The sequence below is a fragment of the Rutilus rutilus genome (assembly GCF_951802725.1).
Source record: "Rutilus rutilus genome assembly, chromosome: 2".
NCBI lineage: Eukaryota > Metazoa > Chordata > Actinopteri > Cypriniformes > Leuciscidae > Rutilus > Rutilus rutilus.
The window spans coordinates 49,793,242-49,815,780 of NC_140210.1; the positions used below are offsets into that span (position 1 = coordinate 49,793,242).

General features: G+C 37.8%; 1 protein-coding gene across 1 annotated transcript; it reads right to left on the reverse strand.

Moving 5' to 3' along the window:
• Positions 1-7,999: 7,999 nt before the first annotated feature.
• LOC311279512 (adhesion G protein-coupled receptor E3-like) lies at positions 8,000-15,984 on the reverse strand (the record flags this gene model as incomplete). Its single annotated transcript, XM_084391076.1, has 6 exons — positions 15,809-15,984; positions 15,538-15,699; positions 14,115-14,321; positions 13,805-14,037; positions 13,221-13,383; positions 8,000-8,089 (listed from the first exon to the last, which is right to left on the reverse strand). Exons 1-6 carry the CDS (start codon positions 15,968-15,970, stop codon positions 8,000-8,002), a joined length of 1,017 nt encoding a protein of 338 aa, XP_084247202.1. The 5' UTR covers positions 15,971-15,984.
• Between the last annotated feature and the right edge of the window lie 6,555 nt (positions 15,985-22,539).

Consider the following 22,539-nt stretch of genomic DNA (forward strand, 5'->3'; position numbering starts at 1 on the left):
GTTATTACGTGAGGAAGTTTTTTGTCCAATAATTAGAATCTCTGTTTTTTCAGAATTTAGAAGTAGGAAATTACGAGTCATCCAGTTTTTTATATCAGCTATGCATTCTGTTAATTTAGTGAATTGGTAAGTTTCGTTAGGTTTTGAAGAAATATAGAGCTGAGTATCGTCGGCATAACAGTGGAAGCTAATTCCATGTTTCCTAATAATATCTCCTAATGGCAGCATGTACAGAGTGAACAGCAGCGGTCCTAGTACTGAGCCCTGTGGTACGCCATACTGAACTTGTGATTGATAAGACATCTCTTCATTTACTGCTACAAACTGATAACGGTCAGATAAGTATGATTTAAACCATGCTAGTGCAATTCCACTAATGCCAACATAGTTTTCTAGTCTATTTAAAAGAATGTCGTGGTCAATGGTGTCAAACGCAGCACTAAGATCGAGTAACACTAATAGAGAGACACAACCACGATCGGATGATAAGAGCAAATCATTTGTTACTCTAACGAGAGCAGTCTCAGTACTATGGTATGGTCTAAATCCGGACTGAAAATCCTCGCAGATATCATTTCTTTCTAGAAAGGAACATAGTTGTGAAGATACTGCCTTTTCTAGTATCTTTGACAGAAAGGGTAGATTCGAGATTGGCCTGTAATTGACTAATTCTGAAGGATCAAGTTGCATTTTTTTAACAAGCGGTTTAATCATAGCCAGCTTAAAGTTTTTTGGTACGTATCCTAGAGACAAAGAGGAATTAATGATATTAAGAAGAGGATCTATGACCTCTGGAAGCATCTCTTTCAGTAGCTTAGTCGGTATAGGGTCTAACATACATGTTGTAGATTTAGATGATTTAACGAGTTTAGTAAATTCTTCCTCTCCTATAGCAATGAATGAATCAAATTTTTCCTCAGGGAGACTACAATGCACTGCCTGATGCGATACTGTAGTAGACGGTTGCATAGTTATAATTTTAGCACAATTCACACCCAGCCCAGTGGTAATTCAGGAAAAAAAATCTCAGAATGCTCCACATGAAACTTTTGGTCTTCCGACCTTTTACCACCGTGTCGATTTATTTTGATTAATATGTGCAAGGGAGAGAGAGCGCATAGTTTGGAGACGGTGAAGTCTTGTTTACACTTTCGCCTGGCTCCGAAGAGAGAGAGAGAGAGTGCACGCGCGACCGGGTGAACATACGCTCTGTCACAAGCGCAGCAATTCATCTACGTTACTCACCGATCAAATAAGACTTTGGCGGGACAAAAAATCACTTTGGCGGGCGCTAAAACAAGTTCAATGCAGGAAAATTCATGCGTGAATTTAACTTAGTACATGACCATGCACTCGCACAAATGCGACCACATAAAATATTAGCTCGCACATTCTCAAAAAATGGTTGCAGTCTGGAACCCTGATGATGATCGTTCGTTTGTTATACATCACAAACTCACCTTTTCTGACAACGTTAGGGCCGCTCATGCAGGCTCAGCTCAGGTTTTTTATTATTATTATTATTATTTATTTTATTTTTTTATTGCATAACAACATACAAATACAGAGGAAACACAATGTATTATTATCTATTACATTCATAATAGCATCAAAGAAATAATAATAATAATACATTTTTTTAAATAAATTAAAATAAATTTACACAGGGGAAAAATTACAAAAAATTACAAAGAAAAGGATTAAAAAAATGTATCCACAAAAAATGTAGTCCACACTCAAGAGTGTAAAGTGTTAAAATATGAGTGTTAAATTAACACTCAAGAGTGTTAAAGTTAATGAGATAATTAAGTGATTAATTTAGTGATGATTGAGCATTATTGAAGACACCTGATGTTAACAAGCAGAATCACTGAAGAAGAAAATCACAAATTGTAAGTTACCATTAAGGTGATGGGTGTTTGCTTTAGTTGGGCTCTAGACCATTATATGTTTACTTTAATATTTACTGTTGTTTGTCTGCTGTTATTGATTTATAACAGTTAAATGAACAAAGTAAAATGTTATCTTATAGTGTTGGTTATGTTTTGACATAATCATGCTGTGATCTGCAAACGGAAACTTATTGATATAGTTTGGTTTAACTTGTTAGCTGCAGTTTAGTGATTCTTCAGCCTATGATTATCAGGACTTTACTTATAATTCAAAATATTTAATAAACATTGTTCTGATCAAAAGACATTCAGATAAATTCATTTAAAACACAGACATCAATAATCAGCCTGTGAATCTCAACAATGGTGACAATAATAAAGCATGTTGCAGTGGCTGCCACCAATCACAACTCATTAATGGCTCCCATCATGCATTGCGGTATGAATAAATTATGATCTGAATTGTCTATGTAATTTACTTTTGCAGATTCACTAACCAACACGATAAATCGAAATCAGAAAGAAGGATTTTAATGAGTTCAGTGATCAAGTTCAAATGATGATTGTCATAACATGACCAACACCATCAGATCACTTTTTTCTTTGTTCAACTGGTGATTATAATTCAGAAATAACAGACAAACAAAATCTAAAGTTAATAATATATGTGACCCCGCCCATGAGAACCCGGCTAAAGTCGCAAGATCTAATTTTGAGATAAAGAGCGTAAAGTAGTCCTAGTCATGAACAATGACAAAACTATGGAATATTTTTTTATACTTGTAAATGATAGCTTAGATACTAATGTTTCGAAATGTAGTGTTTAAATTCTCTTCTCTGACATGATAAATATTAAAATTAACACTTTTATTGACGTTACGATTACATTTTCCCCCGAGAAATACCGGAAGGCAGTTCCACAATGTCACATTTTCAATCGGCTGTGAGTTTAATGTTGGCGGATAAACACCCGGTATTTTGGGTGTCATTCGGTTCAGGAACTTCTTTCCTCCCATTAGAAAGTTAATACAGATCATAATATCAATGCGCATCACCGTCACCTAGCTCTGTTTTCGGTATGGCAGGAAGGTTGCGACTTAAGCCGGGTATGGATTTCGCAATGGATTGCTTCATATCACAACGGACATTTCAGGAGGACTGATTTTTTTATTGAAGATTAACTTGTTGTGAATCTAACCAACATATTTTAAGGACATGTCATGCATGCTACCTCTTGAAACAATTCGGTGTTTGGACACTGACTGACCGTATCCAGCACCACTGCTGAGGAACTTTCTGGAATCTCGAACCAGCGACGATGAAGTGTGATGTTATCCGAAATGGCGGCGCGAGAAGAACTGAAGATTGCATCCTGTCTCAATAAGTTGTTGTCAAGTAATTTAGGAGGGATAGCCTCAAACCAAGATCTTAGAAATTGTATTGAAGATTATTTTGTCGGACATGAAATCAATGATGATGGGGACTCTTTCTTCGACGACTCTGAAGAGGAATTTGATGAAGGTAGGCTATGCTCTGTCTGAATGCCTAGCGTATAAACTCTAGGTTACCTAGCATTATGTTCTGCTTAGATAACTCATTGTCAGTAACAGCCAACACAGGTTTATTCCGTGAAAATGCAGACAATTGGATTTAGTGCTAATGCTGTTGATTATGTCTTGTTTCAATGAGTTATTATGCCCCTCATGATGTTTATTGATTAGACTCTGAATGCCTTGCTCATCACCTAGCTTTTAGTCTGTCCCCTGTTTGCCTAGCTGCTATATATAATAATATCCGTAGATGTCCTGAACAAATTGACGGAGTAGCCTATGTTTTCATGTTTCTGTTCGATCGCGCCCGCGCCCGCCGAGACACACACACACACCATATTCCAGCATTGCAATCTTGACATTGCAGCCTGTTCATTATAGCCATAATAAAATATAATAATAAAATAGTCAGCCTAACATATAAAAATTACACTGCTCTGTTTGTCAGTAGCCTAGTACAATTCGTACCATTTTGCGCATGTGAAGATGATGATTTTTTCCGTCGATATTGGAAAGTGAGTGAAGTACAAAGCATATAATAAAGAATAGTTTACCATCCAAATACATCGCGAATGTTGAAACATTTTGATTCTAATTAGAGAGTTACGTGAGCCCAACACTGCTTACTTTCACTTTCGCTTATAAAGTATTTCATTTTGGCTTGTTTATAGTTTTTTTTTTTTTCATTCTTGTTCTATTCTGAATATCATTACATTTAAATGTATTTTATGAATAAAAATGTAATGTGCTTTTTCAGACCAAGACCATACTGATGAGGAGGACGAGCCGGTTTTAGTGGTTGAACCCCAAGCTGTAAGTCTAGGAAATATTCAAGTGGAAAAGCATCCAGAATCTCAATTTGCCTCCAATTCTGGACTTTCAGATGCTAAATTGAATGTTGTTTTTTCTTGCAACTGCAAGTTTTACAATGGAGGAAAGTGTTCATCTTCATTCAAGGATCAAGAGTTGCTGTCGCTCAGGATGAGTTATTTGGAGATGGATAGTGTGGCCCTCGATCTGGTCCTGTTAGCTCAAATCCAAAGTCACCTGCACTGTGGGGAAGAGACAGTCCGCACTAAAAAAGCATCACAGACTGCACGGAAACGTTATCGCCTAGATTATTTTTATGAAGGGCTGAAAATATGTCGGGATACTTTCATGTATATGCATGCCGTGTTTAAAGATCGCTTGGCTGCATTAATCAAGCATTACCTGCAGAATGGTGTGACTCCTAGGATCCATGGGAACAAGGGAAGGTTGCCTAAGCATGCGTTAGAAGTTGATGACATCAAAAGAGTGGTTACATTCATCCACAACTACGCTGAGGAAAATGCCGTGCTTCTTCCAGGGAGAATACCTGGGTACAAGAGAGATGACCTCAAGTTGCTGCCCTCCTCCATCAGCAAAGTTGCAATTCACAAGCTGTTTAATGATTCCTGTGAGACCAGTGGCCATCGAGCTCTGAGTGAGCGAACGTTTTATAGTATCTGGCGGCAGTATGTGCCTAACGTGTTGCCGATGAAGCCGATGTCCGATCTATGCTGGACCTGCCAAAAGAACAGCACTTTACTGCTAAAGGCCTCAAAGAAAGACCTGGATGAGAAAACTGAAGCATTTCGGAAAGCTGAGGAACATCTGTTGCAGGCCACAACAGAGCGGTCATTTTACAACACCAAGGTGCAGCAGTGCCGCAGAGTTGTAGCCGAGAATGGTGTAACCAAGCTGCTGGATCCTGGGAACAGTGCGCCCAATTCTTCGTCTGCTTTTGAGGTAATTTACTGCCCTATGCAGGGTACACTCACTGTTATTGCTATGTTGTTATACTGTACAGAACATGTGCAGAACATGCTGTTACAAAGACAAAATCCATCACTGACTAAGCTATCTTGTGATGTCTGTCATTAAGCTCTAGCTTAATGTAATTGTTTTATAATTGTTACAATTTAATGTATTTAGTTAAAATGATGTAATTGACAACATGGCACCATTTGTGTCTGAATAGATCTTAATTTTTGATGATGCATTGACAAATTCAGTATTTACTAATATTTATTCTCTGTCTTCTCTCTATCTCTTTAAGGTTCATTACAGCTTTGACTTTGCGCAACAGCTCCATTACCCTCACAATCCCATGCAACCAGGACCCATCTTCTTCAAGACACCACGCAAGTGTGCTGTGTTCGGCGTCGTGACGGAAGGGCTTCCGCAGATGGTGGTCTTCCTTCTAGATGAGGCAACTGTGGTAGGCAAAGGGGCCAACTGTGTCATCAGTCTTCTGGACTACTTTTTCGACAATTATGGTTTGAAGGAGACCCACTTGCACTTACATGCAGACAATTGCTCAGGCCAAAATAAAAACAATGCAGTCATTCAATATCTTCTTTGGCGCGTTGTAACAGGGAAGCATCAGAGTATCACCCTTTCATTCATGTTAGCCGGACACACCAAGTTTGCTCCTGACGCTATGTTTGGCCTGTTCAAGCGCAAGTACAGGAATTCAAAAGTTGACTGCTTGGCTGACATTGAGAATGTTGTGCGCCTGGCTTCTCCAAGTGGTGTGCTGATCCCTCAGCTGTGTGGTGATGAGGCGGGCAATGTCATTGTTCCTATGTTTGGCTGGGACACTTATCTGTTACAGTTTTTCAGGAAGCTCCCCTCTATCAAGCCACTCCATCACATTGATTTCAGAGCAGATGGGACTGTAATGTGCAAGACCCTGTCAGAATCTGAGCCAGTCACACACAAGTTGCTAAAGTGTAACCTAGCAGATGTACCGTGTGAAAAACCTGCCACTTTAAAATCAGAGGGTCTGAGTGAAGAAAGGAAAAAGTACCTTTTCCATGATATCAGGGAATTTGTAGCAGAAAATTACAGGGATCTGGTTTGCCCTGACCCAAACATGCAGGTGGAAAATGTTGTCCATGCAGAGGTTGTGACACCTGCTCCACCCCCAACTCATGGTGTGGGAAGACCAAAAAAGACCCCACGAGCGCTTGCCAAAAGAATAAAACTGGCATAGAACATGCATATGCACTCCCTTTAGAGTTAGATTTCGAATAATTAAAAAAAAAAAAACCTTTGTGATTATATTGGTTATTATTGTTATTGATATTGTTATTGTGATATTGACTGACCACGACCACATGACTGACCACATCATCGTCTGGCGGACTGCCGCCCTAGGCAGAGTACGTTTTCCATTCTCCGGTGCTGGGCCCTGCTGCCGAAATGTTGACTTGACTGACCACGTCTTTGTACAGTGTTATTTATTCCTTTTTGTTAATCACCTCAGGGTGAGACTGTTCTAGGTTGAGTGAATGTTGTTTTCACTTGTGTCTTTCTGATATGCGTTGTTTATTTACCTACTGACTCTCTTGTAAGTGGATCTCTCTCTCTTTTATTATTATTAAATAAATTATTATGAATTATACTCGAGTTGTATTGGCAGGTTATTTCTTGATTATGCATATCCTATTATTAGAGTGCTGGTAATGGTAGGCCTGTACAGTACAGTCTGTACTGTGTACAGTAACTCTGAACACAGTATTGTGGTATCTCTTTCCTCCCCATGCGTTTCAATGTTATTTGTATGCATTTTGGTCATGCATATCATGTAAAAAGACTCATATTTACCAAAATAATAGAATTTCCCCCTAAAAGTATCATACATCACTGAAAAGGGGAGGATGTAAGCTTTAATTTGGTATATGACATATAGTCAGGAAAATTATGGATCAGAGGTATTGCCATTTTAAAAGTTTACTTATTTTCAAATTGGAATTTCTCAAAAACCTAAAATTCCGAGCTCGGAATTCTCCAAATCTTTGAAATGGCCTAACTCAGTAAATATTAGGTATATCAATGAGAAACTTTCACAGCCTATTCCTTATACTGGGTAGAATGACCTGATGTAAAAAAATACATAACATAAAAAAATGACTTTAGCTGGGTTATCACAGGCAGGGTCACATATGGGTCAAGAGCCCAACTAAAGCAACCATTGATCGTCATAACGGTAACTTACAATTTGTGATTTTCTCCTTCAGTGATTCTGCTTGTTAACATCAGGTGTCTTCAATAATGCTCAATCATCACTAAATTAATCACTTAATTATCTCATTAACTTAAACACTCTTGAGTGTGGACTCATACACTCCCAGGAGTGTTAATTTAACACTGGAGTTTTTGCTGTGTACAAAGAGCCGTAGTTAACTGACAAGCTGAGCCAAACGTCGCGATACGTCCGCGATATTAATGCGATATGGCTCAGCTTGTCAGTTAACTACGGCTCTTTGTAGTAAATGCCGCTCCATCTGAAAGCAGGTGAAGGCGATTTACTACTAATCAAGGAACCGGCTTTACTGACGAGATGCGCATAACAATATCGCGATTTAAATCGCCCAGCCCTATTATGCGCATCTCGTCAGTAAAGCCGGTTCCTTGATTAGTAGTAAATCGCCTTCATCTGCTTTCAGATGGAGCGGCATTTACTACAAAGCAAAAACTCCAGATTAACGCATTTGTGGAGATGCGCTATAGAAAGTCTCAGGTATGCTCTTACAGTGATCGGTCTCCTTGCTCTAGCAAAGGGGGGAAAATGTTGCAAAAATCACTTCTATTGGCCCAGTGTTCTGTAACAATGTGTGGCTGTGCACAAAGCACACAAAGAAAAACACTCAAAGAATGGTCTTTAATTCTTTTTATTTTATTTTTTATTTATTTTTTACCGTTAATTTTCAGGACAATTTTTTTACTGTGTAGAATATTCTTCTCAAACAAGAGTCAGTCTATTATGGAGCTTTTTTGTGGAACGTAAAAAAAAATAAAAAAAAAATGAAAAACCTTTAAAATGCAATTAGAGGTATTTTGTAAGACAGTATAATTCAAATAATACAGGAAACCCTGATTGGCACCTGAACAAAAGCAAAATGCATTCTATTCATTTGTATTTTAATACACAATTTAAGCCAAATGAAAATACAGATTCCTTTTCAATGAGACATTAGCTGTTCACTGAGTTACTTTTATAGTATATTTTTAAATGTATATCACAATACCCATAAAACCTGTGGTCCTGCATCCTGAAAATACATTTGCATTTATATGACATATTTTGTATGAGATATATGAATATTTAAAATAATATACTGTAAAATGTGTCCTTACAGAAGAAACAGTCAGCTTTCTGAGCTTGACAAACAAAAATATAATTTATAACATAACTGATAACATAATATAATAAATAACTGATTCCATACAATCTAAATTCATTTGTTATTTCCCTTTACCATGCACACACAAACAGTTTTTTTTTTCTTGCCAACATTTACAAATATTTAAGTTTAGCTGTAGCCCTCAGTGTTGTTTGAATCCACAGCAAAGACATCTGAAGAACTTCATGTACTGCTGTCTAACCTGGACAAGAATGACACGAGATGAGCTGAAACTCACACAGCAAAAACTCCAGTGTTAAATTAACACTCCTAGGAGTGTATATGAGTCCACACTCAAGAGTGTAAAGTGTTAAAATATGAGTGTTAAATTAACACTCAAGAGTGTTAAAGTTAATGAGATAATTAAGTGATTAATTGAGTGATGATTGAGCATTATTGAAGACACCTGATGTTAACAAGCAGAATCACTGAAGGAATATTGGTTATATTATGACAATCATCATTTGAACTTGATCACTGAACTCATTAAGATCCTTATTTCTGACTTAGATTTATGTTGTTGATTACAGCATAACTGTGATTCTGCATAAATATCCAGATTTTAGATATAATATAAAGGATTTCTTAAAAGTTGTTTTGAAAAAGAAAAAAATCATTCTTTAAGGCACACACAGATGTTAAGATTCAGTCTATGCATCTCAACAATGGTGACGAGCAGAATATTCAATTAGGGAAAAGTAAATTACATAGACAATTGAGATCATAATTTATTCATACCGCAATGCATGATGGGAGCCACTGCAACATGCTTTATTATTGTCACCATTGTTGAGATTTACAGGCTGATTATTGATGTCTGTGTTTCTAAATAAATCCATTTGAAAGTCTTTTGATCAGAATAATGTTTATTAAATATTTTTGAGTATATGAAAAATACTGAAAATCATATGCTGTCGAATCACAGAGCTGCTGCAATTAACTAGTTAAACCAAACTATCTCAATAAGTTTAGTTAGTTTAGTTTTTCAGATCAGAACATGATTATGTCAAAACATAACCAACACCATCAGATCACGTTTTTTCTTTGTTCATCTGACTGTTATAAATCAATAACAGCAGACAAGCAAAATCTAAAGTAAACATATAAGGGTCAAGAGCCCAACTAAAGCAAACACCCATCACCATAATGGTAACTTACAATTTGAGATTTTCTCCTTCAGTGATTCTGCTTGTTAACATCAGGTGTCTTCAATAATGCTCAATCATTACTAAATTAATCACTTAATTATCTCATTAACTTTAACACTCTTGAGTGTTAATTTAACAATCATATTTTAACACTTTACACTCTTGAGTGTGGACTCATATACACTCCCAGGAGTGTTAATTTAACACTGGAGTTTTTGCTGTGCATGAATCGTAATGGAGTTTGTTTATATTAAACAGGTAAGAAAAGAGACTAGATTTGCATTTTTAGATGCGTTTCTTACAGTGACGCATTGCTGCCACATACATATTAGTTTTTCCACTCAATTATGTTGTAATAACAAGATCTTATGTTGTAATAGCGAGATGTTGTCATTTAAACGACATAATATGTCGTAATAATGAGATGTTATGTCGTTAAAACAAAAAAATGTTCTCGTAATAACAAGATGCTATGTCCTTAACAACATATTTTCTTGGCCTTATAAGGACGTGTAGTCATGTACAAAAAATGCCTTTATCCACATACAATTGATAGCCTATCATGTCTTTATCACACTTCTACGTTCAAAAAGCTGAAGCAAATAGTAGCAGCCCAATCAGAGGCGAACACTGAATGGGGGCCTCAGGCAAAATTAATCAATGAGGCCCTTTTTTTAAATATATTTTATATAGGCCTATATGTTTTATTTTTTGTATATATAATATATTATACATAAGATTTATATTTGTTAATAGGCTATATCTTCATTACCTAGAGATATAATTAAACAAAAAGTAGTCAAAACACATCTAACAGAACATTAGATAAGTTGTTTATTTTTTTACAACAATGTGTTCTTTTTTTCTTTTTTTAATTAACGAAATGTCAATCTTCGTCTTTATAAATCTTCAAGATACAGCCTACAATAACATGTAGTCTATAACGGATTGTCACCTTATAAACAGTCATTTGTTGTGGAATAAGCAATGCTAGAGAAATATATGGTTAGTATCTTAATTGAAACTTTATTTTATTATTTTATTAGTTCATTAACTAATATGCTAACTCAACTAATTTAATGTAAAGAGCTGGATAATTACTAATTAAATAATGTCAACTATTAAATGTAGGGTATTTATTAGAGTTGCCATAGACTAAACATTTTTCTAGACAAGTAGTCATTCATTTAAAGGAGAACTCGGCAACTCTAGCGAACTCTCGTCACTTCTTCGCTGATTTTATCTTTTGTTGTCGCATGTTTTCCCCATGAGCTCCCCCTACAGCCTCCTCCCCCTCTCTACCGCTGCTCATGTGCGTTTGTTTTGATCGGAGCAAGCCAACTGTATCGTGTGGAGCTATGTCTACTGAGGTGGGTAATCTGGTAATACATCATACATGCGTGTGTGTTTATGTCGAATTGCCGTAAAGCAATTCGTGTTTCACGCTCGTTCTCGTTCTTGCTTCTCACGAGACTTCCAATTTCTATCTTGCCGGGACGGTAGTCCCCAAGTTGCAAGGTTGGTTTTCCGCCTAGGAGCGCTGGGGGGAGCGGGGAAAGTCACCAATATCACCAGAACAGGTTGTTTAACCATCCAAATGATTTCTAGACAGTTTTATTAAGTTAAAAAAGTTACCAAGTTCTGCTTTAAGCAATTAGGACTGCACACGTTTATATTCAATCCTGGGTGCATGTAGCCTATATTCCGCGCTAAGTAGGCTAATGATAATAAATGTGTTTGAAAAAATAACGAAGCATTTTAATTGTTTATTAAAAAACTAGTGTTTTCTAAATCAGTGTAGGCTACAAACATATCTCCATACATCTCCGCTGTAAAGTAGATGCGCCTTTCATATACGGACAGGATTACATAATCAGATGGTACCGTATTTGCTTTCAATTTGATTTTTTTCTGTTGGTGGACATTTTTTTACAAGCTTTATATACATAGTTATATTTCTCATGTCTGTGAGGTTTGTCTATGCAGTTTTTCAGTTCATTTTTGAGACGCGCTCCAATTCACAGAGATCATGAAAGCGCGCCGTTCGCTTTATTTTATTTTACAAAAGCACAACTTTTTCTTGTTGTTGAGAGTTTACACAAATAAAAGTAGGTGTGACTGATGTATTATTATTTTCTGTATGACCAGAAATGGAGTATATTAAGTTGTTTCCACTGTTGATAGGAAAATGCAAGTGATGGTGCCAGCGCCTCCATGTCATGCAGTGCGCGCTCCACACTCCGCACAAACACTTGGAAATGCACTTAATAATAGCAAACATTTATCCAGGTTAACGTTAGAGCGAGCGGCCATGCCAGACGGATAAGTCCTCTTCATGTTTAACAAATCAAATTCTGTTGCATTTTCTTGCGCCAGTTTGAAAAGGGCGGCTCAAACACAACACTAGCCTATACAGATAAACGCCCAATGCTTGTGTTTTTCTTTAAATAAATTCGTTTAGGCTTTAAAATAAATATTGTTTGTGGGCTAATTAATGCCACAATAATTTGTTTATTTTATTGGCTACTTATATTTGTGATTTTTGTTTTGCATTGAATACCATTTAAAGGATATATATGACATACGTTTTCCTCCCATACAAAAGACACGTTAAGAGCCACCTTTATTTTCTTTATAATAAAAGGTTTCTATGGGAGGAAAACGCTTAACGTGTAATTAAATGCGTTGCGTTCATATTCTGGGCTCATCTGCTTTTCTGTAGGATAGTATGGTTTATTAATAAGGTGTGTACAGCATTTGATCTTTATCACTGAAGTAGCCTATTAAGCCACATTAAGCTTTTTCTTTATTATAAGGGTTTTCCATGGGAGGAAAACGCTTAGCCTAATGTGCAATTAAACGCAATGTTCGTATTCTGCGCTCATCTGCTAATCTGTAGACTACACATGCTTTATTAATAAGGTGTGTACAGAATTTGATCTTTTAACATGAATGTCCAATGGGGCTGCTATTACTTCAGCTTTATGAATGTAGGCCTATGATAAAGACATGATAGGCTATAGATACATTTTATGTGGATAAAGGCATATTTTGTACATGACTACACATGTCCTTATAAGGCCAAGAATATTTGTCGTTTTAACGGCATAACATCTCGTTATTACAAGAAAAGATGTCGATAAAACAACATAACATCTCGTTAATGCAAGAAAAGATGTCGTTAAAACGACATAACATCTTGTTATTACGAGAAAAATATTTCGTTTTAACAACATAAGATCTCGTTATTACGAGAAAATATGTAGTTTTAACGACATAACATCTCGTTATTACGAGAAAAAATGTCGTTTTAATGACATAACATCTCGTTATTACGACATAATTGAGTGGAACATGTATGTGGCAGCAATGCGTCACCGTAGTTTCTTCCTTATACTGTCTCTTAAAATGTCTGACCTCATCATTGAGGACACAATAGATCAGGAAGATGAAGGTTCCCTGCTGGGAGTTCAAGATCACGAAGAGGATCTCCAGCTCCTCACTGCCCTTAGTGAAGAAACCCAGAATCCAGGAGCATCCAAGAATCACAAACTGAGCCAGTGTTTTAAATACCATAATCCTGCAGAGAAACAGAAAAAAGTGACTTAATGTTTCTTACTTGAATGTTCTTTTTTTAAATAGAGCAATTCAATCATGTTTGTTACTTGGTTTGTTTTATCTGTGAAACTTCAGCGTTCAGATTTTTGAGAGTTGAGTTCACATTGATGATGATCTTGATGAAAAGAATTGTGTTTGACTGCAAAGTAAAAAAAAAAAAGAAGTAATTAATCCAATTGTTTTCCATTTAATACAAAGTCATGAGCAAAATTAAACGAGAAATGTATTTACTGATAGAATCATGCAAACCGGTGCCAGAAAACCCCAGACAAAACCTTCATAGGTTTTAATCCAGCACCTATTCGGAGGAAGATATAGTCAAATAATCAATGAACAAACATGGATGAAGATTTTGAGCAATGAGTCACTCAAACTAAACTCACTGTTCACTTCCATAGCCTTTAGGATCCACCGCAGCAGACACGCCTACCACAACCAGAGGAACCGTATATCCAATCACACAGAGGAATTCTCTGCTAAGCACCTCCCTCTTTTTGGAGCTGATCTGTGATAGGTTCTTCACACAGATGAAGAGCAGCACAGCTTCAATGAACATCCACACAAAGCCGGAGAGAAAGAGGAAGTGCAGCACACCTGATATCACGGCACACAACACCTGGAGATCATGAGAGACGGTTATGATGATTCTCAGTGAGACTGTGCTGAGCTGTAGGGCTCCTTCATCATTCTCACCTGATGAGGGCGTATGAGGCTCAGGAACTGTTGTGTGAGCAGGAACAGAAGGTGAGCCAACAGCAGACTCACACAGATGTTGATTCGAGCTACATTATTTACTCTAGGACTCCACTGACAAAGGGCAAAGGTCAACAGGGCCAAACTGAAGAACACCAGCCCAACTGGCACACACACCAAATTCAACAGTTCCAGCAGTGAGTCGCTCTGAGAAAACATGTCAGAGTACATGAGTGCCAAATCTGTGCTGTTCTTCAATGCCAACATGACATCATGACTTTGCGTAAACATACACGCCACTTTCAAGTCAAAAGTGGCGTGTTATTTATACGCATTTTGAGCTATCCGCGTGTATGTTCACGCCGAAACGAACCGTCATCTTCCGCGTGTATGTCTACGCCGTTAAATGTCCGAGCGAAACGGAGCAAAATGTACGTGAAATTAATCATGTTGGTCCCCTTTGGAAAACGTGTAGATGTCACAGTTTAACAGCCTCAGACGTGAATCTTACACGTACCATTATCCCCGGACGTTTGCTAATCCTACCATCTAATCATAACCATTTCTTAAAACTACGTAGGCTACAATTATAAAGAAAAACAACAGACAGACAAATATAATCACAATAATTTATTTAATGAGAAAATGTCAAAATCGGTACCAAAAGTTGTTCACGTGACGATGTGTCCTCTCTGGCAGTGGTTTTGTATGAGGTAACAGAGCAGAATTTAACTTATTAATTCAAATCCATGAAAATGTTAATCCGTCTTCGGTTCGGTTCGCTCTGAGCTGCCGCCTGCGCGGCAGTGCGCGCTTCATTTCAAATGTGAATGTGCATGACGCAATCTGTGACGAAGCAGGCGATGCGAGAGCCAATGAGCATTTGATATTACTGCCGTAACCATAGTAACCTGTCGTAACGCTTCTTGAGGGCGCAATTTTTGAATTTGAATTCATAACAAGCGCGGGGTTTGACGTTTACGGTCAAGATGACGATTACTGGATAAAGGGATGAGTTTGGATCTTTTTCTTGCAAATAATGGATTCTGAAGGTTTGGATTACATCAAGCTAATAAAATTGGTGTATTTTGTGAATCGATGTTGTGTTGTAAGGTTAATTATTGTGATTATACATTTTAATATTGTCCATAAAATGGGTATGTTTAGGTGTGGGAGTACAGTTAAGGGATCTTACATTTATAATCTATATATGGTATTAACCCCAGTGACGGGTAGGTTTAGGGACGGAGTTGGGGTAGGTCATATTTATAATGTAACGTTAAGTCAACGGCATTGATAAACACGCTGAAAAGCGATTATGCGTGTTGATAGCACGCCAAAAATGGAAATCGAATTGGCGTGTCATACATACGCCATTTCATGAGATCAGCCTGTTCAATGCTCACTATAAATGTTTTCGTACCTCTGATGGGCGGCTGGTTTGCATGATGAGAGCGAATGTGGAGAGATGAACACAGGAACACACAGTGTAGCTGCTGTTGGTCTCTAAAACAGAACAACCATCTACAATCCACTCGCTGATATTCCAGTACACACAGGACAGAGAACCGTCGGGGTCAAACTCCTGCAGAAAGAAGAAAGAACATGAAGAAAATATTACAACAATGTATATTAGATGTTTTCAGATGTTCATCAGTTCTCAGATTGGACAAAAACACATTTCAGTCTCTCACTCTGATGTGTTTGAGGGTAAAGTTGACTGGTTTGGTGAGTTTAGTGTTGGTGGTTTTGGGAAGAGTAGCTGAGATCACAGTGGACATCATGGTTTTAATCGTGTCATTTGATGTGTTGAAGAAGTCTGGCTTCAGTAGATTCTCCATTGTGTTATAACTCATGAAAGCCACAGCAGCTGATCCTGTGTGACAGAAACAGAAGCTTACATGCAATAAAGCAAATCAACGTTCTTTTTTTATTGTCCGTTAGTGATGTCTCTTTCTAGTTGTTTTGTTCATTTAATCAAACTAAAACCTGTCACATACTGTCAGCGTTGTTCTTGGCAATCCCGATGAGATCAATATCCACAGAAGAATTTGTCGTGTTAAGTCGAGGGATTTTATCTAAGGTTGCATTTGGTCCAACGATGAAGACTTGTACCTCTGATTAAAAAAATACATGTATTATTAATTATTAAAAGTTATGTAAATTAATCCGTATTAACAATTAGGCCATCTAAAAAAGTCAAAAGGTCCTCTAGACTTGAGCACATTAAGTCAGTAATTTCACAGTATATTCATAGTTTGGTTTTCACTTACCCACAGTGTCAAGAGAAAAGCTGACATTGGCATATGTGTCTGTCGGCTTCACCAGCATGGTCACCAGCTTCTCAGTGGCTTTTAACACACGGTTTCCATCTGACACCAGTTTATTTGGGTCAGCAGATGACACTAATACCTTCTCTGATGCGTTGAGGACCATATTAAAAATTGTTTTCACATCCTATTTTAGTAATCATATAAATAGGATTATTTGTAAACGTTGAAACAAAAGAAAGCATTGCTACAGGATAATTTATGTAAGTGACAAATAATGATCATTTTTGTCTTACGGTCAAAGGGAGCACTTCATCTGTCATGTTCTCTATCCGGTCAAGAAGACTTTCTACACATCGCCCTATGGTCTGACTCTGAAATCACAATTGAGCTTTAAAATAAACTGAAAACTGAACATGTGTGCACTGTGGAGTATTTGAAGTCAAATAAAAGTTAATTGCTCTAATATTCTACTACATATTATATACAACAACACTGACAATGATACAAAACAGTACACATTATTTTGCATTATTGAGCTGTTGTTACAAAAATTTACCCTGCAACAACTTACATTGCATTCGTCCTGCAGTGAGATAATCAGACCTGGAATGAGAAAAGTCTTATGAAATCATTTTAAATTTCTTTCAGAATAAAATTTCTTCCCTTTCATTTGAGTGGGACTGGGTGATGTTGTGGTATTCTCTGTGAAGACAATTGTTAGGAGGAGCTGCTTTTGAGAGCTACATTTCAGTCCGGCTACATGCTCACCTGCAGTAGTGGGACTGATAGATGTTGTGGAAGACATTGTCAGCAAATGACCTGTAAAATTAACGAGATGGATAGAGATGCCAAGTCAGAAATTAAATTCTGTGTTCTTCATGAAGACATTAATTATGTAGGGTTGCATTTCAATATCAGTCCAGTAAAACATCATCCTCACCTGTAGAAGTAGAACTAGTAGAGGTTGTGGAAGTGACGGGCTGTAAAGCAACTAAAACAATAACAGATGGAAATGTTAGATCAGAGTCAGATGCTGTTCTTCATGAAGACAATTATTAAGATAATCTTTTTTGAAAGCCACATATTAGTTCAGCAACACATTCACCTGAAGTAGTGGAACTGGTCAATCCTGTGGAAGTGACAGGCAGTAAAGAAACTGAAAACATAACAGATGAAAACAGATGTTAAACCAAACTCAGATGATAAACTATGTGAGGGGTTTATTTTATAACTCCACATTCAGTCTAGAATTATCCTCACCTGTAGATGTAGAACTAGTAGATGTTGTGGAAGTGACCAACTGTAAAGAAACTGAAACAATAAAAGATGGAAACACGTTAGATCAGATTCAGATGCTGAATTACTGTGTTCATCATGAAGACAATTACTAGGAGGAGCTTCTTTTGAAAGCCACATTCCAGTTTTGCAACACATTCACATGTAGTAGTGGCAGAGGTGGAAAGTCCAGGGGTCAGAAAGTAAATGCCATAGTCCTGCCATATGTTTATTCCACCTGTGACGTCTCAGCCTAGGCTGTATGTACGTACGTGCGTGTGTGTGGTTGGTGTGTATGTTTTTAGGTGCCGTCTGGAGGGGGCGTGGCCGACACACCTGACACTTGTTGGATGCAGAATAAATATGGTGGAGACTGCTCGTGAAGTGTGGCTTTTGGGCGTTTGGTCTCCGGTATGGAGTTTATTGGTCTGCGCTTTGCTGAGTGTCCTGCCTGTCCCTGATACATCTCTTTATTTATGTTATGCTTATGTTTGTTTTCTTGCGTTATAATAAATGTTTTGCTGAGAATTGACGCGTCTGGTCTCCTTTTTGTTGCAGCCTGAGAGCCGGCTGTAACAAATGGGGGCTCGTCCGTAAATTAAAACGAATTCGTTAATCACGTGTATTATGATTTTCGTTTGATTAGTTTGAGGAAATTTTGCGGGAGACGGACGTGATAATCCAACAAAACCATTTGTTCACATTTTTATGGGTAAGTGACTTTATGTAGGTGGTAAATGACAAGATGAGATTTAATTCATTCCCTAGGCTTTAGCAACGCTTAGCGTTGGTTTGTTGTTTTAGTTGTGCAGACTTCTGGGTTGAGTACACTGCCGTGGTTTGGGAATTGGGCAATTTGCTTATTTCACTACCAGCGGTATTTTAGTGTTTAAAGGCGCTCGGCTCTGGGAGTTGCATGAAGATTAGGTTCAAGAAGATAGTGGGGTGGTATGGTTTAATAAGAAGGGGAACGTATGAATTAATGCTCATCTGTTCTGACCACTTTTTTATTTTTGTTGCCCATGAATTTGTGAATTAGGAATTCTGAATAAGAAAATATGGTATCAATTGAAGATTTTATTATAGCTTCGTCGGAAGGATTATTAAATGCGCTGGCTAAAGGACAATTGTGGGAGCTTGTGGAACATTATGGCTTTGGAGATGTAGATAAACGTTTAAAAAATAATGAGTTAAAAATGGTTTTGAAGGCCAGGTTGAGTGAGAGAAACGTTTTATCCATTTCGGATGTTGTAAAGATTACAGGGGAGACGAAAGAATCAGTGGACCTTTTTTCAGGTTTATCTTTTGATCAGAAAAAGGAGATCCTTGAGATGCAGCAAATGCATAGTCGAGAGATGGCTAAAGTAGTTAACAAACATGAATTGGAAAGGTTAAAAATGGACGATTCGCTTAAACGACGCAAAATAGAGTTATTGCAGCTTAAACATCTTAAACTGGAATCTGAGAAGCTGTCAAGAGATTTTGAGTTACAAGTTCAACGGTTAAGGTTAATCGGTGAAGGTAAAATGCCATTTGAAGGTGCACCATCACAGAAAAGGGAATCGCGTGTATCTGATGTGGTAGGGAATTTAAAATTGCTTCCCAAATTTAATGAACGTGATCCCGATGTTTTTTTCTCGTTGTTTGAGAGTATTGCGGAGGAACGTAAATGGCCTATTGCTGATCGCGTAGTGATGCTTCAAAGTGTCATTACGGGTAGAGCACAAGAGGCCTATATGGCACTTACGGTGGAAGATCGAAAAGACTATGATAAGGTCTACTATTCTGAGAGTGTATGAATTGGTTCCAGAGGCGTATTGTCAGCGTTTTAGGAATTGGAAAAGAGGGGAACGTCAAACTCATGTGTAAGTGGGGAGAGAGCTGACGGCGCATTTTGATCGGTGGTGCGCTGCTTCGAATGTGAGTACTTTTGAAGAGTTGCGAGATTTGATTCTGTTGGAGCAGTTTAGAAACATCGTTACTGACAACATTGCTACGTATATCAATGAAAATAAGCCCGGTACTGTTGCTGAAGCAGCTGTTTTGGCGGATTAATTTATTTTAACTCATAGGAGTGGATTTGCTGATGCGCGAGCAGGTGGCGGTATTGGCTATAGAGAGAATTTGTCTCAGCAACGCTCACGAAAATTTGAGGGTGTGCCTCCTACTCAGAGATCGGTTAATTTTGTGCGAGGGAAAACTGATGGTAATGTTTGCCATTATTGCTTTAACAGTGGACACTGGAAAAATGAGTGTCCAGTGTTGGCAGGCAAACTGAGATCACGAGGTAAAAAGATTAATTTTGTTCCCACATTATTGATAGAGACAGTGTCTACTGCTGGAAATCTGCTGGTATTCCCTGATTGTGTAATGGAATGGAGACCGATTCTCATTTAAAATATGCTCCATTTATTACTGACGGTTTTGTGTCTTTACCTGATGGTATTGACAAAGTACCAATTAGGATTTTGAGAGATACTGGGTCATCAGAATCGTTAATTTTAGAGTCGATCCTACCTTTTTCTGCCGCCTCAAGTGCAGAGAAAAACGTTTTGATAAGGGGGATAGGGCTGCAGACATTGTCTGTTCCTTTGCACAGAGTTCATTTGAAATCTGAGTTAGTGGAAGGAGAGGTAACCATTGGAGTGCGTCCGTTGTTACCTGTTAATGGCATTTCTGTAATTTTGGGAAATAACTTGGCAGGGGGGCGAGTGTGGAGAGATGTTGCACCTCCACCTGTAGTTTTGTTTACTCCATTGAAAGGGCAAACTGATGAATTGGGGTGTGATTTCCCTGAGGTGTTTGTGTCCTGTGCCGTAACACGTTCAATGAGTCGTACTTTATCATCCGATTGTGCAGAAGTGCAAAAAGTTGAGGTACCTGGGTTAGCTGTTCTTTCTCCTATTACTCATAGTGAGTTAGTAGCTGCGCAGCGGAAAGATCCTATTTTACAACCTTTGTTTGCTGTTGTAGTGCCCCCTGAGGAGAGGAGAGTGTGGCAAACGGTTACTTTGTTCAGGAGGAGTTGCTGTTGAGGAAATGGAGTCATCAAAACTGCCGTTGTGTCCAATACCGGTAGTAAGCAGGGCTGGACTGGCCATCGGGCATACCGGGCACTTTCCCGGTGGGCCGACGTGGTTTTTGGGCCTATACATCTCATACATAATTTTTATTATTTTATTTTATTTTTTTATTTTTTTACGGCCCATAAAATGTGTACATCGGCGGCCCATTCGTTTTGTTTTTTGTTTTGCTTAATTGGCAGCGCTGGGTTTGTGCCGGTGTAATGCATTGGTCACAAAAAGTCAGCGTTAGTTTTTTTTTTTTCTGACAGAAAAAAAAGACCATTGGTTCTTTTCTTGATTGACACTGGGCTGGCCCAATCACAACTTTAAACGAGTGAGCGAGCGTGCAGCAGTGTCAGTGTGTATCTGTCAAAATCGGTCAAAATAGTCAGCGAGATGGAGAAGAAACGCAAGGAATGTGCAGAGAAATAGTGTGAAAAAATAGAAACAGGCCCTTAAAGCAGACACTGTAAACTGTGTCAAAATATATGTTTTCTGACCTTCATCAGCTCCTGTGGCAGATGATGATAGTGAAGAGGATCAGGAGAGAGATTAGAAAGTGTAGAGCCTGCGGTAAGCAGAACTACTTTCATTCTTAGGCCATGTCATGAGTGTAGGAAGTTACCCATAACCCAGTTACAGATTATTTCCACATCTGCATAGTTGACGATTACCGCAATTCACTAGAAATTTAATGAGAGGCGTTTGTAAACCATGTTTTCCGCCAAAATAAAATCTTGATGCAGTTTGCGTCAAAATAAAAGATCATGTGCTTATCTCTTTCAAGTACAGAATTTGGTACAAAACTAATTATGAAAGTTTCCTTTATTTTTTAGTGCATTTGTTTTACAAAATATGGCTATTACTGTCATACGATTAATGTTATAACTATTATTATGTAGTGTAATGTAAATAGACACTGTAACTAGGTTTCAATTTTTCAGTTTAATTTGCACACTGAATATGGGTAAGCTTTTAATTTTGAACTCTCAAAGTGCACCTGATTGATGAATTTAACATTAAAATGCACAACATTTTCTTATGGGGGGGCATGCCCCCGAACCCCCCAAGGACCGAGGTCCACCAACCACAGTTTTACCAAAAATCCTGTAAGAAACACTGGTATTGTTATGCCAATGCAGCTTATAGCTTGTTTTAGGATTCATCACTGTGGAGTATACTTCAACTGTATTAATAAATGTAAAAATTTGACTTATTTCATCTGTTAACTCTCACTTGTTCCTATACTAACTCATTACCTGGCATTAGTGGTTTTAAGGAATAGGAGATGGTATGCATATATTTAAGGGCGTGCAAAGATGGGTGGTGTTTATGATCATATAGTGGGCCAGTCTGGGCCAAAATGCCCGGGCCGATTTTTTGTCCCAGTCCAGCCCTGGTACACAGCAAAATCCCTAGTGTTAAATTAACACTCTCACCCCCGGTTTCACAGACAAGGCTTAAGTCTAGTCCTAGACTAAAATGTAAATCTGAGCTATTTCAACTGAAAGAAACTTGCACTGACTGATCTTAAAACATGTCAGTGCGTTTGTTTTGTCTTAAGATTCACACCAGTAATGCTTTTTTCTAAGGCATGTTTATAAAAATTACTTAAATGTCCTAATTGAACTATGACCTAATCCTGGCTTAATCTAAGCCCTGTCTGTGAAACCAGGCCTCAGTGTTTCCTCAGTTCCACACTCAGAGTGTTATAAGTAACACTGAAGCAGTGTTAAAGTTAATGAGCTAATTAAGTGATTAATTGATTGATGATTGAGCATTATTGAAGACACCTGATGTTAACAAGCAGAA